General features: G+C 47.0%; 1 protein-coding gene across 1 annotated transcript in view; it reads right to left on the reverse strand.

Annotated features, from left to right (window-relative positions):
- Positions 1–268: 268 nt before the first annotated feature.
- Positions 269–19,086, reverse strand: part of ATP6V1A (ATPase H+ transporting V1 subunit A) — a 41,256-nt gene continuing 22,438 nt past the window's right edge. Inside the window, exons 6-15 of the mRNA XM_045001013.1 lie at positions 17,396–17,547; positions 16,393–16,555; positions 14,988–15,096; positions 13,946–14,068; positions 13,738–13,852; positions 11,625–11,688; positions 10,523–10,726; positions 6,963–7,057; positions 3,862–4,033; positions 269–2,425 (exon numbers count right to left, since the gene is read on the reverse strand). Of these exons, the coding sequence (XP_044856948.1) occupies positions 2,333–2,425; positions 3,862–4,033; positions 6,963–7,057; positions 10,523–10,726; positions 11,625–11,688; positions 13,738–13,852; positions 13,946–14,068; positions 14,988–15,096; positions 16,393–16,555; positions 17,396–17,547 (1,290 nt within the window). The 3' untranslated portion in view covers positions 269–2,332. The remainder of the gene's footprint in view (positions 2,426–3,861; positions 4,034–6,962; positions 7,058–10,522; positions 10,727–11,624; positions 11,689–13,737; positions 13,853–13,945; positions 14,069–14,987; positions 15,097–16,392; positions 16,556–17,395; positions 17,548–19,086) is intronic.

A 19,086-nucleotide genomic window follows, 5' to 3' on the forward strand; every position in this document is an offset into this window, starting at 1 on the left:
ACACTAGGTCTTTCTTGCTCTTACAGCAATAGGTGATACCAGATTAGAATCGTCTTGTCCAGTTTTACATTTATTTTCTTGCAACAGGCTGCTTTTCCTCTCTGAAAGACAGTTTTAAAACCTAAAGTGATTCTGAAAGCACTAGTGCGAGGGGGTAGTAGTATACAGTTTGCTCAGACTTTATTTGTAGTATGCTCTCTAACTTCCTAGAAGTTGTTTTGATTTTGGAGGGAGGATCTATAGACCATGAATAGGAAGAGCCTACAACTACTTTAAATCCACTTTATTCTCATTGACTTGAACAGTTTTGCACAACTTTCAGCAACATCCATTATGAAATATGACGAAGAGCAGGTGTTGATTTGTTTTTTTACCCATCCTTTCATTCCTTCCACATGTGTGGAGGAAAAATTTGTAGCAACACAGTGAAACATCAGAATTTCAACACTGAAAACAGACAAGACAAAACAAAACAAAAATATATATATGCAACTTTGAACTGGTCACACTTTAGGGCCAGGTACAGCACAATAAATATTACAACTGCATTATCTTAGACATGTTGTAAAGTTTATAACATCCTCTATTAATTTAGAGAAATAGAACATCTGTCCTCTAGCATGGAATGTTACAAACACAGTACACTTGTGATAGGTATGAACAATGAGGATTCTGGTAAGGGCTTGTATAGCGACTACTCATTTATACATGACCATGCTTAATAGACAGCATACACTGAAATTAAATGAACTGTAAACTGTCAGCCATTCACTACCAGAGCACTAGGTTGAATACCTTTAATTTGTTTATTTTGAGAGATCAAAGAGGTTAATATTTGAAGAGCCTTTTAAAGTGTCAGCTGGGCTCCATGCCAAACCGTGAGTTAGCATAACACAGGAAGCAGTAGAAGTTGGTCCATTGCCATTCAAACTTGAATGACAGCTGAAAGGCATTAGCTGGAATAAGTCTGGGATTAATGTTGTGTGCCCCCCCGCAAAAAAAAGTGTTTAATTCCTCCTGAAATACAAGATCAAAAAGGTTGCCAACTCCCTTATTAATTTCTCCCATTGTGAAGCAATATGGTAAGTTCTGGCTCTAGCAAGTTAATGACAAAAAGCTGCTCTGTATTTAGTCCTCATCACATATCGGCTCTGCCATTATTAAACAAGTCCAAGAAGCAGTAGCTCTGAATGCTTTGAAGACACCAAACACCTCCAGAGTGCAGTGCAAAAAAGAAAGTCACAGCTCCTCTTGGGATCACAATGAACCTTCCAACAAGGAAGTTTAGTACTGAACATTCCCTCTAAAAAGGACCATGCATACCACAACTAGACAAACAAATCAAATTCAGGTATCTTAAGGGAAAGTTTTGGAAGCATGTGGTGTGACCTCAACATTGTACTAGGAAGGCAAATGTTATGGCATGCAGCGTGCCACTGAGGCAGGATAGGATTCCTGCTCTGTACAAATGGGATCACCACAGCTTGTCCTGTAGTACAAAGTAGCTACACTGAAGCAGCGGAGTGTCATGCCATTTTCTGTTGGAAGTGGGAAGCAAGGGGATAAAATTCTTGCTGATAGTTGAGCAGCTATGGCTTTGATTTTTAATTAAAGTGTAGTCCAACAGTCCTATTTAAATATTAGGTAGGAAAATGCTACTTCTCAAATTCAGACTGACGGCTGCTTTCACATTTCTCCTCTTAGTTAACACCTTGCAGAGTTCCACAACTACTGTGTTGTAATACACTTGCTTTAATACAGGCTCAACTGGAGGTTTAGAAGGGGAACTGTACCAAAGAAGACACTATATATTGGTAGTAGCAGCTCATTATTGGAAAAATTGAATAAATCCTATTTCAAAGCAGGGGAAATGCCCATTCTTTGCATGATAGTCACTGGCTAAAAGCTAGGCCTGTATGCCCTTAACATCACCACCTCAGAATGTACCATATCACTGCACTAAGAGTCTCACCTCCTCTGCCACTACAATTTATTTGGTTTACTTCCCCCAAGAAGCAAAAGCCAGGCTGTTAAGAGATCATATCTATTTGGGAGTGGGGGGAGGGGAGAAACCCCCTCCCTACAAGTTTACAATTGCAGTTCCTCACTTTCTCTCAGGCCCATTCACACTTACTCCACCCACCATTTCAGACACACAGTGAGGCCAAACAAACTAAGGGGAATGTTTTATAAAGACCTACTGAGTATGAACTAGGACATGTAGGACTGTTATAAACTCAGGTTCTCTCATTTCAGTCTTGCACAGTAGGGAAGCAGAGGGGCTGAGATGAGAAATTTAAACCGAAGGGGATCATTGGAATGGGGGTAAAGCCTAGTCTTCCAGGCTACGGAATGCATTCTGCATGTCCTCGAAGAGCTGAGCATAGTCTGCCTTGATATTCGCCTCGCCATCTTTCACTGGGTCCTGAAAACACAGCAAGTGAAAAAGTTAGTCTTGAAAAACATCTGCTCCCTCATACAGTCTGACAATCCTTTACCACTGGCTTAACTCCCTCCTGACCTCTGGGCTTATATCTGCTCACTACACTCTGGAGAACACGGATGTTTATAGCCTCTTTAATGACAGCTGGGTTTATGTCTCTCCCACATACCACACAATTAATAGGATAAATGGAGAGTTTTCCTAGCCATTATCTAGGAAATTGGATCTATGGTTTGTAGAAACTTCTCAGATGAAAACTAAGTTTAAAAGGATTGAGGTAATGCTCATACTGGCAGTGATGCCATGTGATACAAGTGTTACAATGATTAAATACCATTGCCCCTCTAGCCAGAGCCAAATGGCATATGGAACTATGGCATAAAAATCAATCAAGCACATTGTAAGATTCATCTTCTGGCCTCTGCGCAGAGGCCAGATTCCAAACAAAATCCTTTCCACTGAAATTGAGCTAGTACAGGTCTGCAAGAACATGTCACAACACCTTCACTTTATTTCACAGAATTCTCCTAAGGCCCCAGCCACCCTCCATTTGTCGCAAGAAATGGAACTTGCAGCTACACTCCCACTGAAGACAGGCTGTAAGGCCACAACTCCAGAGAAGCCATTTAATGGACTGGCTCAGATAACCTGATCTGCTGGATCTTCACATCTCCTCTCCCTTAGCACTGCACACTCCATAATGATATTAGTGTGAGGAAGGCCACAGATGTGTCTAGACAGATGGATCATACTTTTCAATCTACTCCCTCAACATTTCTCTTTAAAGCTCATGTCAAACTGTGGGATGTGGGCCATGTAAATGCTAATAGAACAGTTTGTGCCTCTTGTACCAGATTCCTTTTCACAAGGTGGTACTTTTATTTTCATGGATGCTTCTTTTGCATTCCAGATGGGATGCGTGGACAATGCCTATCATTTATTGACTGTTTACTTGAAAAACGTGTTTTTAATGAGTCATGAACACATTTCTTGTCAAACACTTAAAATACAATACTATCTAATTTTGGACCTAAGCCACCTAGCAGGGCCCAAGGCCATTTGGTTGGGTGTGACTCCATTAACATAGCTGCTTTCTCTGTGCTCATCCACTAAGGCAGTTCTCAGCTGAAAGAATGAGGGCCATGTACTTGATTGCAGCTTAGGTTGAGCGTCATAAACAGATAAGCATTTTAGATCAATCAAAAAAAATAGCAAGTGTCTCAGTTTTTGGAACCATTTCTCCTCATGTAAGAAAAATGTTTACAGGCAACCCAGGAGAACGGCTTTGTAGATGCACTGAAGACTTCCATAGGACTTTTTGTCTCCTTAGCAAAGCAGTGTCAATATCCCTATTCCAATGCAGCAGGTAGCCGTACAGAGAAGCCAGGGAGCCAACACCCTGCTGCCCACAGACATACCTTGAATTTCATGGAAACGAGTCTCTGGAAAATTTCAGACATATTTTCTCGGATGATGGACCATGTGATCTTGTTGTCACTCTGAGCTGTGGTCTCTACAGCTCGGCGCGCCATGTCGTAGAATGCAATCATGTTGGAAAGCATACCCACTGTCTTATAAAAAGGGCAGAACCTGATGGAAAGAAGATAGAACCTAATATGAACAACTAATGCAGGGGTCAGCAACCTTTCAGAAGTGCTGTGCCGAGTCTTCATTTATTCACTCTAATTTAAGGTTTGGCGTGCCAGTAATACATTTTAACGTTCTTAGAAGGTCTCTTTCTATAAGTCTATATTATATAACTAAACTATTGTAAGTAAAGTAAACAAGGTTTTCAAAATGTTTAAGAAGCGTCATTTAGAATTAAATTAAAATGTTGATCTCACGCCGCCAGCCTGCTCAGCTTGCTGCCAGCCTGGGGTTCTGTTCACCTAGGCCGGCAGCGGGCTGAGCAGAGCCTGCGGCCGGGACCCCGGGACCCCAGACCGGGGTGGGGGGGTTCAGGGCAGAGGGCTGGGGTGTACAGCAGAAGGGTGTGTGTGGGGAGGGGGGTCAAGGGTCAGGACAGAAGGCTGGGTGTGTGTGGGGGGGTCAGGGCAGAGGGATGGGGTGTGGGGATGCAGGGCAGAAGGCTCTGGGGGGGTCAGGGCAGAGGGTATGCATTGTGCAGGGCAAAAGGCTGAGTGTGTGTGGGGGGTCAGGGCAGAGGTATGGGGTGGAGGGTGCAGGGCAGAAGGCTGAGTGTGTGTGTGTGTGGGGGGGGTCAGGGCAGAGGGCTGGGGTGCTCGGCTCATAGGGGTGCTCCCAGCCCCCTGCCCTGAGCGGATCATGGCAGGGGGCTGGAAGGGATGTGCCCTGTTCCACCCCCTTCCCCAAGGCCCCGTCCCTACCTCTCGCTGTCTCCTCTACGGAGCTGTGTGCACGCTGCCGCTCTTCCCCCGCCCTCTCCCACTCGCAAGGGCCATCAACTGATTGGCTCAGGGACGGAGAGGGGGCGGGGCAGGAAGGCACCACACTGGGGAAAGAAGTGGGGGATTGGGAAGCTTGGCTGCCGCAGAACCAAGCTTCTGCCTCCTGCCCCCGCAGGGGAGAGCTGTGGGCAGGGGGGCTGAGTGGGGCTGGGGGCCGGGACCGTGGCAGGCAGCTGCGTGCCGCTCAAAATTGGCTCACGTGCCATGTTTGGCACGCGTGCCGTAGGTTGCCGACCCCTGAACTAATGACTTTCCCAGGCTGTAGAGCAGTTGAGAAGATCTTTAATGAAATAAGAGCTCTGGTGCCTTCATGACTAACATAACCCTCTCACAGAGGCTGGATTCCCTTGGTGGAGGGAAGTATAAGAGTGCTGGCCTATTTCAGCCCATAAAGCTACATCACAAAACCCTTGATACACTCACTGCCAAGTGGCATAAACGGCCTATTACAGGCTGAAAACTTTTTCAAAAGTATGACCCAGTGGCAACGGATCTTCAATTTCAGCCACAAGCAGACTTGAAATCTTAAAATAGTGGCCCGGCATGATGGTGTGATCCTTGCATTACAATTCAAAGCTGTCGTGACACATCATCACCACATATTGACACCACAGCATCAAGTCACATCTCCATTATTGTGGCTGACTCCATTTGGATACAGTGCATTTGAGTGTTTCCCTTCCCACTTCCCATCTGTTTGGAGGAATGATGGCAGCTCCAGTGTGTTTCCTAGCATGGCCCGGCGGCACGGGGAGTGCCCCCATGGCACCAGCACTCCACTCAAAACTGAGAGACCAGGCAAAGCAAGTGGTGGTCTTGACAGATACCACAGAAATGCCATGTTATTTATGCAGTGCATTGTTGTACTATACGACAGGTGAGCATAGCAAACAGAATCCCTTCCCAAACCTTGGTCTAAAGGCACAAGCAGCTACAACAGAGCACCACAAGCAAGTTGCCATTGGAGGGGGAATGCTTCACAGCACAGATGGGTCTGGAGCTTTGGGGAGGGGAGGGAAGGGAAGGCTGAAGAACTCCACGGAAGGCTATTCCAGACACAAGGGATAGCATGGAAACAGGGTACAAAGAGGAGCCATTGAGAGGGAAGATTGGGTGGAGCACCAGGCTGAGTAGGGGCTGTAAGAGGAAGTTAAGAGTTGTAGATGGGCTAGAGTTGTGCAGTGATAGTGGAGAGTAAGTAGCTTGAACCAGATTCTTGTGACACTCCTGAGTATCACTGGGGCCTATTGGAACAAAGAAAGATTCTTATTGGGGCCGGGGGTGGGGGAATATCAGTTCAGACTAAATGATCCTTTTCTCCCTTTCCAGAGGGAGGTCGTTTATTCAGGCAAGGGGTTCGTTCATAGCACTGGTTTATTAGCAGTGCTCATTTCAATGGACAGAATGCTGGGGAAACTGTATCAATATAGCCAAGACCCTCCCATGGGGCCAGAAGGGGTATACGTACTGTGCCTCCCTGACAACATGGAGCCAATGGCCTAGACGAGAAGTTCTCAAACTAGGGGTCAGGACCCCTCAGGGGGTTGTGAGGTTATTACATGGGGGGTCGTGAACTGTCAGCCTACACCCCAAACCCCACTTTGTCTCCAGCATTTATAATGGTGTTAAATACATAAAAAAGTTTTTAATGGGGGGGGGGGGGCGCGCACGAAAAAAATCGCACTCAGAGGCTTGCTGTATGAAAGGGGTCACCAGTACAAAAGTCTGAGAACCCCTGGCCTAGATGGACCACCACAGGCTGCATTTTCCTATGAGCAGCTCTCAGATCACCTTGGAAACAGGTCCTGGTTGCCACATCAAACTGGATCCTATTCCCAAATAGGATTTCCATCTGAACATGGGGGGGCATAGCTCAGTGGCTTGAGCATTGGCCTGCTAAACCCAGGGTTATGAGTTCAATCCTTGAAGAGGCCATTTAGGGAACTGGGCTAAAATTCTGTCTGGGGATTGGTCTTGCTTTGAGCAGGGGGTTGGACTAGATGACCTTCTGAGGTCCCTTCCAACCTTAAGACTCTATGAAACAATACACAGAAGAATGAACGGGGAGCACACAGCCTCTCGGCCCTCACCTGTCATAAGGGCTGTAGCCATTCTGCTGCAGGAAGTCATCTTTGATCAGTTTTGCAACCTCCAGGGTAATTTTATCTGTTTCTGCCAAGGAAGCCTAGAAGGCAAAGTCCAAATTTAGTTTGGTGCCAAGTTCTGTGTATGGGAATGCTGGGTGTTAGCTCCCTAACTCTTCTAAGGCCCATAATGCCAGTTACTTATTTACACCATCACCTTCATCTACAGGCATGTGGCTTGCCTCCCCCACCCTTTTCAGATCACTATAAATACAGATTAGTTTTTTGCATATTTCCCTTCACTGATAAAGCCAATTATTCAATCAGCCACCAGTAGATTACAAGCAGCATTAAATACAACTGTTAAGTTTCCAACCTATGTTGGGATTCCTGCAGATGCTAAGTAATGAGTTAAGTGACAGATTCCATCAAGATGGTAATTGCTCGCCTGCAGAGCAGCAGGCACTAGACAATGCTTGCTAAGAGGCAGCTGTAGCTGTGATGTAAACTTGCCGCAGATCAGGGAGCCAGCACTTCTGCTTTCCCTTCCTGGCTCCAGCACGTCCACACAAGGAAAACCGAACTCCAGCAATACATCTGAGGGTATTTCAGTAAAACGACGATATTTCAGACCATCAAAAATAAAAAAGTCTGCCGCTAAGAGGCTACTGCTAATCCCTGAAGCCCATAGTTGCTTTTCCCCAGTGTGCCAAATGAAGTCAGCGATAAGAAAATTCTTAATAGCATGTTGTGCAGAGCCATCTATCCCCCTCCTCTTGAGCTATTATCTTGCACTGTCAGTCACTTCATCTTTGCTTCAATTTTATCCTCTCAAAAGGGGGTGACGGAGGCTTGAATGTTTGGGAAGTACTTTCAGAGAGCCATGTGAGAGGCACCACAGAAAGTTACAATATCAAAGATAATTAAAATAGTGCCCAAGTAGCATGTTTAAGCACTCAAAAAAAGAAATGCCGAAGTTGAAGACAAACACATTACCTAAATTACCACTTGTGTGGGTGCACTACAGCAGTCTCAGTCCATGACCATGGGCTATTTTCACAGGACCTCAGCCTTATTCAATATGCAGGCTGAATGGTGCTTAGTGAATGAAGCAGGGGTATGATACTTCTTTCCAAAATAACATGTTATGGGTGCAGCCTTGCTCTTTGCTGTGGTTATAACATGTTAAACTGCTTCCATTTTAACAATAAAGAAACAATTTTAATCTTATCTGGTAGCGAGTGCTGCCTTGCCTCACCCACCAAGCACAACCTGAGCTGTGATCTTGTAACTGAAGACTACAGTCATGCATGCCCAGAATGGGGCAGAAGTTAAGATTGCATGGGCTACCTTAATGTTGGCATCTCCTGACTTCAACGTTTCACTCTGCAACCTCAGTGTTCCTGTTTTTGTTTCAGAAGGTCCTGTTTTACCTCCGGAACAAACAGAAGAATCCAAACCACATTCACTGTTCTTCTAGGTCATTTGGCTAGAGAGCAGAAGAGCAGCCGAAGTGAAATAGTGCAAGTGCGCAATTTAGCATGTCCCACTGAATGATGTAGGGTTACAGAGAAACACTCGTTCCATAAATCTCTTACTTCCAGGTCTGCCAGCCCATCCAATTTTAAAGAAATAAAAATGGACATGTGTAACTCTGACACACACAATGGGAGCATTACAGTTTTACCAGAGCACAGTTCCAAGTTTAAAAGCTAGATGAGTCACAAATTGTGGAACTGGATGGGGACAGAAGCGAAGTCTTGAACCTTGGAGAGCTGCTGATATGGATGCAAGGGACCAGGAGAAAGGACAGCTTCAGTCAGAAGGAGGCCACCCAGCAGAGCTCCATGCTCTGTTTTAAATCTGGCACAGACAAGAATTGGGTTTGTGCCTTTTTGCGGTGTGTAGACAAGCCCTGAATGGGTGAGTTGTTTAGGTTTTTTTCATTTTTTTTCCTGCTCTTTTCACATCAGAAATTCAAACTGTGGTCATCATTTTGCCTGGAGAGTGAAGAATTGGTAGGTGGACAGAGAAGCCACAGAAGTGAAATCTGAGAGGAAAAGCAGTTTCTTCTTCCAATCCCCCACACTGCTTAAAAGTGGTTTGCTTTTGCCAACATTTAACTCCAACACATGAAAAACCCTTGGGAGAAGAGATTTATTAGAGGCCAGGATTTCTGTAAGGTGAATGAGGCATACAGATATAAGCACCGTCAGTCAAGCATAAATGCATCCATACTACAGGGGTTGTACTATTTTGTCTAGAAACCAATATAGCTAAGGTCAAATCAAGCAAAAAAAATCTGGAACACATATCTTAGACCTTCATACATCACAAAGTAGAAAAAGGCACCTCCCCCACACATTTTTCTCTTTTCCAGGACACAGAAGCAGAGCTTAGAGCTCTGGTGGGCAGGCCCCTTTTGGGGCTGCTGGAGCCCTTCTTCCTGTCCATTACTTTCCTCCCCCAATTTCTTCCAATGAAAGTTAATACATGTAGGCTGGCTTGGCTCATGTGTACTATGCACATGTGAGCTGCAGTTTTGATAGCATCTATATCGGTTGAAACAAAGTCAGTTTTCACTGGGACCCTGATGACACCTTTCCTCTAGAGCAGTTTCTCTGGCTAGGTTTAGCTTTCTACCCTGAAATGCTGAGGTGCACTGAGAAACTGAAAGAAGCCTGCAGAATGGGAGGTTAATAGGTCTCTAACACTAGGCATGATGACTACACAGCCACTTTGTAGAGACCAGACAGCACTCATCTCTAATTCTTTGTATCGTCGTGCCACTGTTTTGTGTTAAACTCTGTAACGGGACAAAATTTAAATGCAACCCACTCTCCAGGCCTGTACTTTGAGCACAGAATTTAGCATGTCAGTGCAGTGCTTTGAAAATAGCCCTTGTCAGGGTGGTGCAGGAGAAGGGGCCTCAGGGTACTGTACTGCTGCATGGCTGTGAACTGGCATTTCACCAGAGGACGGGGCACTGAAAGAAATACCAGTGAAACTTTTCAACATGTTTATTAAATTAGAGACTGAGCCTGCAGGGCTAGTTCAAAAAAATAGGGGAAACAAATATCAGGTCAGGATCACTGCATCCAGAGCATTTTCCTTAACAAACAAGAAGGGCACTGCAGTTGGCTGCAGAGTTGTTTTGCAAGAGTTTACTCATGGGCTGCTGGCGTGGGGATTTCTCCTATTTCTAGACTATTCCGAGGGCTGCTTTTTGGCTCCAACGCCAGAGCGGTAGAAAAGACTGAATTAAGTACAGCTAGTGGCAGACAAATCTGGCAACAGCCACTGTCAGAAGACAGGATACTGGGCTAGATAAACCACTGGTCTGACCCAGTATGGCCATTCTTATGTTCTTAAACTCTTATTACCTTCTCTCCAGCGCTCAGTGCCTGCACATCAATATCCACATACTCTGGCTAACACTAGCCCCATCTCCCCATGGATAGTGTCTATAGTCTATGCCAGGAGCAGTGAAGTGGAGGCAGATCAGTTCTTTGGAAAGTCTTGCTAAGACACCATACTCCTCCCCACTCACAGTGGTCATTGCTCACCTTCCCCACAAGCTGCACAATCTCCGCCAGGTCCTCCTCTTCCTGCAGGATCTCCTTGGCCTTTGTCCTCAGGGGGACAAACTCTGTGAAGTGCTTGTCATAATACTCATCCAGGGCCCGTGTGTACTTGCTGTAGCTGATCAGCCAGTTGACAGACGGGAAGTGCTTGCGCTGAGCCAGCTTCTTATCCAAGCCCCAAAACACCTGCCAAATCCAAACAGATTCATGAGTTTCCCTCCCAGCAGAAGCCAAGTTATTAACTGAAGATGGTCAAACTCCCACACATTTCTGTATAATGAGTACAGCAAAGACCATCCAGATCCTCCAGACAGAGGCTTGAAAGAGAATCTTTCCTCCCCACACTAACTGGACCATAACTGGGGGCCCTTAGACACTAAGAGATCCTCCCCCACTAGATCAACTCAATACATGCTAGACATTCATTTCATGATGGTGGATCCCAGCTCCAAACTTAGACTGTCTTGAATACTATCCTAGTGTCAGGCTGGGGGGATTGCCTTGCACAGGACAGATTCCAGCCCTGCTACCTGCAGAACGAAGTGGGGCCCTACTAACTGCCAATACCTAAAATCAACTTGTCTTCCCAAAACACAGCTGTGCTGTCGGTTCACTCCCTCTAGAAAACAGTCCAAGTCTCAATGCTCCTTCATTTAGGGATGCAGCCCCCTCTCTCTCCCCATCTTCGTACAAGGCTGCCATCCTTGCATTTGCCCTCTAAGAGGGACATGAATACCCCTGGGGAATCAGCCAGCAGGACAAACCTGTGTGTGTCAGGAATAGAGAGGACACGACATGGGGATGGGGCAGCTGCCCTTCCTCCCCACTCCCTGATGAATCCTGGCTGCATCAGGCCTGAGAGAACATCTTACACAGGGGCAGGCCTTGATACTGCCAGAACATTTCAAACAACCCTTACAAAACCCTCTTTCTGCAAACCAAGCCATTCACACCATGGCCATTAGGCACAATGGCTATCACTTGTACATGCAAGCACTTCTGGTGCAGTGCATTCATTTCAAACCCTAGTGGAGTAACTAGGAGAATACAGCTTCAGCACAGACTGCAACAAGGTGGCACGTACCTGAACAATGCCCAGAGTGGCAGATGTGACAGGATCCGAGAAGTCACCACCAGGGGGAGATACACTGAGCAGGGAGAAAGAAAAGCAGTGATCAGCAGCACTGGTGCAGGGCTAAGCTGAAGCTCCAAACCCAGCACCACAACTCAATACAGTAATTCCTCATTTAACGTCCTCCCGCTTAACGTTGGTTCAATGTTTCGTCCCTGCTCAATTAGGGAATGTGCTCGTTTAAAGTTGTGCAATGCTCCCTTATAACGTTGTCTAGCTGCCTGCTTGTAAGATTCTGTGGAAGAGTAGCGACTTTACAAGGGAGCATTGCACAAGTTCTGCTTCTCTTCCTCCTCCCTCTCCCTCCCAGCGCTTTGCCCACCTGGCAGTGCTTAGGACTTTCTGGGAGGGAGGGGAAGGAGCAGAGAAGCGCCACATCACCACTCCTCCCCCACCCTCCCAGAAAGCCCTAAGCACCGCCAAACAGCTGTTTGGCAGCAGGGAAGCACTGGGAGGGAGGGGGGAAGGAGTGGGAAAGCACTGCATCTCCACTCCTCCCCTTCCCTCCCAGAACATCCTAAGTGCTGCCAAACGGCTGTTAAGCGCAAAGTGCTGGGAGGGAATTTTTAATGTGGACAAGAAAAGTGTTCATGACTCATTAAAAACTCCATTGGCCAGGAATCATGGCCAGTGGGAGCTGCGGGGATGATGCCTGCAGGCGCAGGCAGTGCTCGGAGCTGCCTGGCCACACCTCTGCCTAGCAGTTGAGCGAGGGGGAGGTCGCTACTTCCGGGGAGCCCCCCAGGTAAGTGCCGCACAGAGCCCACCTCACCCCGTCCCATGCCCCAAGCCCCTCCCACACCCAAACGCTGCTGCTGCTGGAGGGGGCGGGGGGGAGAAGATGGTGGGCACGGAGCCAGGTAGGGAGCCTGCTGGCCCCGCCAAACACCCCCTTCCCCAGCACCAGCAGGGGTTCCAGGCTGCGCACCACCGTCCACCCCCACCCCCCAAGCATCTGGGCGACCCCCCCCAAAGTTTTATTCACTGGTATTTTTAGTTAAAAAGTCATGGACAGGTTGTGGACCATGAATTTTTGTTTACTGCCTGTGACCTGTCCGTAACTTTTACTAAAAATACCTGTGACTAAAATGTAGCCTTATGGATGACTGATGAACATTTTAATTTCTCTAAGACCTCCCAGAGCAATGGAAGGGCATTAGAAACCAGTAGAACCATCTACCACTTTCAGATAAGCAAGTGAAGTTGCTTTTAAATTTAAAGGTTTTGAGCTCCTCAGACAGATATACAGATGTCTAAGTTATTAGGACATTGAGCACAGAAGAAATCAGAGACACTCCTGCAAGTCCAGGGAAAGTTACCTTCCTAATGCCACATTGGGCTGACAGCTGTTTCATCTCCCATCTCCCTCCTCCCTTTCACCAGCAAACTGGCTACAACTGTTGCCTCACTCTACAGAAACTGCTCTGAAAGGTCTCCAGCATCTCTTCCTGTCCAAGTCTCAAGAGCCTATACTTTCATCCTGCTCAACCTCTCTGCTGCAGAGACAATCAGCTTCTCTGCCTGTCATTCTGATCAGGTCACTCCCCTCCCTCAGCTTGATGCCACAGTAGTAGAGAGTCTGTGGAGGGATTTTCAAGCAGTCTCTCACCACTATCAAAGCTCTCCATAACTCTGCCCCTCCCTACTTATGCAAGCTTCTCTCACATCATAATGAGTTCCTGTCCAGCCCCCACTGGCCTCTCTGCTCTGCCTGTGGTTCCCACTCTCAATCACTCATGTGCCAGCTTCTCACATAATCGTCTACATACCATTTTCCATCCATGCTGCCCCTTGAGCACGGTACAGTCTCCTTGAGCACACCCACAGGCCTCTTATCCTCTCCACATTTCAGTCCCTCTTAAAGACCTCTTGAATACTGCTGACAGGCATGTTATTCCCTCTCTGCCCAAACTCTGCTTACCTGTCACTCTGTCCTTAGATTGGACATTCCTCAGGGCAGGGGCCATTTCTGCTTGCCTATCTGGGAAGCACCAAGCCACTGCTCCCACCACCCATCCCCAGGAAGACCTGCTATCCAGGGAATGCTGAAATGTTCAGTACTTACGCCCCAACGATGCTGACACTCCCTTCTCGCTCGGGGTTCCCCAGACACTTCACTCTGCCAGCTCGCTCATAGAACGAGGCCAGACGAGCACCGAGGTAGGCAGGATAGCCACTGTCTGCAAGCACCACAGAGAAACTACGTCATGCGAAGGCTCAGCATCTACAGGAAGGCTTCCTGTGGCTGAACACCAAGAACAAAGACTACTCACCAGCTGGCATTTCAGCTAAACGCCCTGAAATTTCCCTAAGGGCCTCAGCCCATCGGGAAGTGGAGTCAGCCATCATACTGACATTGTAGCCCATGTCCCGGAAATACTCAGACAGCGTGATTCCTAGAACAAAGAGAAGAGCACACTGCAGGTTACAGTTCAGACAAGTACTCTGGCTCACATGCCTTTCCTAGAAGGGCAAGAAGCCTTTTCAAGTGACACTGAAATACTGATTTTGATGACAAGGGAGGCTGAAAGTTACTCCTTTTGGACTCCCAAGAGTTTCCTCACTGCTTTGGTATCTTCTCCCTCTCTGCTCCTATTCTCTGAACACAGATTTTCTACCCTTTGGTGAGCCACGTGGACTGTGCCCCATTCTCGTTCTTCTCCTCCATGAGATTCGAGAGCTATGCCATTAGTTAACTTGTGCTTCTTTTGAAAGGTTGCCTTTGAGGCGGTGTAACAGACAGGGAGGCTATCCCCAAAGTGTGGCTTTAAAACCATCCTTTACAGTAGAGAAGGGGATTTAAAGCTAATGGGACGCATCCTTTGGTTTCTAAACTGGCAGACTACAATAACTTTAAGGGAGGTCGGGTTTTGTCTCGAGTATTTGAAAGCATTCAGTAAACAGCTTGTATTTTAAAATGAAGGGCATAACCCTCATCCCACCAGATTATGGGGGAATGTAAAGAGATAAAAAGCTGCATAGCTGTATTCTCCACAGTCAAGAAATCATAGACTCATACTCTCTCCAGAATGAGCTAAGCTTTACAGAGTTGATACCATACAACTACAGGATCAGAGCTGACAAAAAATCCACACTAGTGGCAAAGATTAAAATGGCAAATGCAATTCCTTGGCAGTCTATGTCTAAGAGAAGATCAAACTACTACACAAAACCTATTGGGTAAGGAAGATTTAGAAAGATCAGTTTCTGAAACTAAACAGAGTTAGTGAGCAGAGAATACATCGGTATCTGGATATACCAGAGGGCAAGATGACATCTGTCCTGGGTAGCCTTTGCTTCTCTTGTAACTCTTACCGGTATAAATAGAGGCTTCTCTGGCAGCGACGGGCATGTTGGAGGTATTTGCTACTAAGGCTGTTCTCTTCATAATACTTTCTACCTTGCCATCAACTTCCATTGTGAGCTAAAAAGGCAAAAAAAGCAGCACATGAATCTATATAACCCTACAGTGATTATCCCCACACTCCTGTGCCAGAAAAAGCCCCAGTACAAGAGTATTTGCCCTCACAAGTGGTCTAACAACTAGAGCAGGGGATTGGACTCAGGGCTCGTGAGTTCTATATGCTGGTCTGTTACTGAGACCCCAAGTGAATTGGGTAAATCCCTTAATTTACATGCCTCGGTTTGCCCACTGGTGAAAGGGTGAGGACAGATTTACTAGAGGTAAAGCTTGTTCAGGTAATTGAATCAATACCACTTAGAACGGATATAAATGCTTTCACCTTCAAAATGGTGTACAAACACTTGTACTTTGGAACCTTTGTGGACAATATGTAGATAGGGAAACTGAGGCAGAAAAGGTAAATGACTTTCTAGAGCAGGACATGGGATTAGAACTCACAGCCTCACTCCTGTGCTCAGACCATGTCCTGTAAATATGCTAGATAGCAGTATTGCTATATTAATGCTCTCTAGTTCTTATGTTTGCCATTTTGTTGGTTTACTTTAGTATTAGCAGTTCAGTAAACTTGGGGGGGGGGGGAGGAGAGGGAAGAGCAGGGAAACATCGGGCTTTAGGAAGGAACCACAGTAGTCAAGTTAATAAATTGATGTGCAAAACATTCCTAATGCTACATTAGGGTTTAGATTTAAAAAAAAAAACAAAACACAAAAGTTTTCAATTCCATAAATCACACCCCAGGCAATGAGACCCACCATTAGGCAAAAGCAGTCAGAAACAGGGATTCCCTTTCCCCTTATAAAGAAAGAAGCACTGAAGAGCACATTGTCACATTGCCTGTATTATCTCACAATAACACCCCCTAGTATCTGATTTGCAGAGGTGCTGAGCATCTACATTCTCAGTTACTTCAACACTAGTATATACATACAAAGAGGTGGAACTCAAACAGCTTTTGAAAAGATTTTCTTCATGGGTGCAACTAAAACCTCAACATTTATGTAATGTTGCCTATTATTTTGGGTTTGTTTTAAAACTAACGTTTATCCCAATGTTAGTTCAAATGTTGTGTTGAGAGCTCCCAAAACTGACGTCCTTCCCTGGATGGGACAATGACAGCTCTTTCTATAGCACAACAGATTACCATGCCACATGGTGTCTGGAGGGACATGAAATGAGGCCCGCAACAGCTGAAGGTCTGACAGTATCCAGTGGTTCAAAGCCACCATATCAACAAGACACATGCAACACCTCTGTTCCCAGGAACATTTGGAAAGAATCCTTGCATCCCATACTGACCTCTGGGAAATCTCTGAGTACTTCAGACATCTCATTTCCTCGTTCTCCACAGCCTACATAGATGATAACATCACTGTTGGAGTACTTGGAGAGAGACTGCGAGATCACAGTCTTTCCACAGCCAAAGGCCCCGGGGATAGCAGTAGTACCGCCTTGTACACACCTGAAGAAAGAAGAGCCAGACTGGTTTATACTGAACTCAGACAGAGACAAGCGATGTCTTGTTTGCATATTGGAATAAGTTTTCTTCTCTGCCCTCTGAGGCTCTCTCACTTCACTTGCCTAAGATGGCAAAGATGGCACACGGAACCAGGTTTACCCCATGTCATGAGTACATGCGATATTTCAGCAAGCCAGAACAAAGGGAACAGGCTGTCCGTCCCCTACACCAACAGCACCTACCACTGTTCCCACAGTAACTAGCTAGTGCTGGGACAATGGCTGGAACAGATTCAGTACAAAAATATGTTTCACTAATGGAGATGTCTGAGGAATGAGCAGGCTGAGAACATCCAACTTAGAAGCATCATTGAGAGAAGAAGTGACATGAGACATTAGGCCAATGTTGTCAAGCATAGATGCCTAAAGTTAGGCACTTAAATCCGTATGTAGGCACCTAAGTAAGTGGTCTGTTTTCAGAGGTGCCAAGCCTCTGAGGTCACTGGGAGTTGCAGGTGCCTAACTTTAGGTCTCCAATTTGGAAAACATAGGCCCTTGTACAAGCTGCTTTCTCAGTGAAAAGACCTTCAACTCTGACTATTTATATGTGGAGACTCCCCAGCTATAGTATTTACTAGGCCTGTTTTATTATGACATTTTCCTCCTCCTTTCGGTGCACAGAGAGATTTTGCTTTCGTCAGGGATTCCTCTGAAGTACTTGCATCACCATTTTTGGGATGTTGCTCTGGGGCATAGGAAATTTATATATATTTTCCACTCCTCTTAAAGGAATTCTTGTACAAAGATCAGAACCAAGCCCCATGGAACCCCAGGTGGTACTTACGGGAAGAGGGCATCAAGGACCCGTTGACCAGTTAGCAATGGATGGTTGGCTGGTAATTTTTCAGTGACGGGACGGACTTGACGTACAGGCCAGACCTGGACCATAGTGAACTTCTCCTTCACACCTTCAAATTCCAGCTCCAAGACAACATCCTACCAGAAGGCAGCAGACACCCGGAGTAAGCAGACAGACAGATGCTGGGGGAATGTGCAAGTTCTAATTCTCACAAGTCTATACAGAATCTCACCAGCAATGCACACCATTAATGACTAGTTATTCTTTAGAGCTATAGGCCTTCCCGACACCTCAGTGTACTACCCCAGCCTGTGGGAAGCCCACTTCCCATATTTACGTCAGGGAAATTACTCCCAGGGGAATTCTGCACCACTGCGCATGCACAGAATTTATGTCCCCCGCAGATTTGTTTCCCAGCAGAAAAATGACTTTCTGATGGGGAAGCAAAGGGGAGTGACAAGAACTGTCATGTGACCCTTCCCAGCAGTATGTTTCGGGTGCCCAGGACAGCCAGCAGAGAGGTAAATCACTGTGGGGCAGGGGGAGGACCCGGCTGGTGGCCCCTACCCCGCGCCAGGGCTCAGCTGCCAGTCCCAGCTGGGCAGGACAGGACTTCCTCTTCCCCTGCATGGCACCCAGGGTCGTGTCAGACGAACCTCCAGATTTCTCCCCCCCAGCTGTAGGAGAAACTTCAAAATTCCTCACCCCATGCTTCCTGCACCCATTGCTCCTCTGCTGCAGGGGGAGGGATCACAGTACAGGGAGCTTCTCCTCCATCTGCCCAACCCCCATGCATCCAGACCCTCCCGCCAAGCCTCATCCTCCCCCCCACCCCCCCCCACACACCCAGAATCCCCTCCAGCCCCACTCCCCGTGCACCACCCCAATGAGTTACCCGCACCCGGATCCCTCCCCCACTGAGCTCCAATCAGCTGCACCTGGATCCCCACCCCACTGAGCCCCACTCCCCCAGCATCTGAACCCTCCTGCCGAGCTCTATTCCCCCCCCCCCAACACACACACACGCACCCCCCTGCTGAGTCCCAATCACCTTCATCTGGATCCACCTGCAGAGTCCCGTTACTGTTGCATCCAGAACCACCACCCCCAACAAGCCCATGTGCATCAAGATCCACCCCCTGCACTCGGATCCCCCACTGAGCCACCTGCACCCAGACTGCCCCACACAGAACCCTTTCCACCCACACCTGGATCCCCCCCCATGCTAAGCCTCTCCACACTTGGATCCTGCCTTGCTGAGCTGCCTGCCCACACCTGGTGCACCTGGCACGGAGGGGCAGGGCACAGGAGTGTTTCTGGGGCTGCCCCCGTCCTTGCGCTGTGTCAGAGTTGGGTGCAGCCTCACCGCTGAGTCCATGTCCGGGGAAGGTAGTGGTGGTGGTGGGTGCTGCACAGTGATCTCCCATCTCTGTGCAGCCAGTGGCCTGTGCTCCTGAATGCCATGCTGGGGCTTCCAAATTTATTTGACAAATAAAATTTGCAGAATTTTAAAATATTGTGCGCAGAATTTTTAATTTTTTTGGCACAGAATGCCAAAGGAGTAGGAAATCAAGTGTAAGCATAAAGCCTCAGCTTCAAATAATCGTGACACACAGTAGCTAAAGAAAATGCCATTGTTGACTCTGCATATAGTTGGGACACTGCAGGACCACCCA

Source organism: Mauremys mutica, chromosome 1 (genome assembly GCF_020497125.1).
Source record: "Mauremys mutica isolate MM-2020 ecotype Southern chromosome 1, ASM2049712v1, whole genome shotgun sequence".
Taxonomy (NCBI): domain Eukaryota; kingdom Metazoa; phylum Chordata; order Testudines; family Geoemydidae; genus Mauremys; species Mauremys mutica.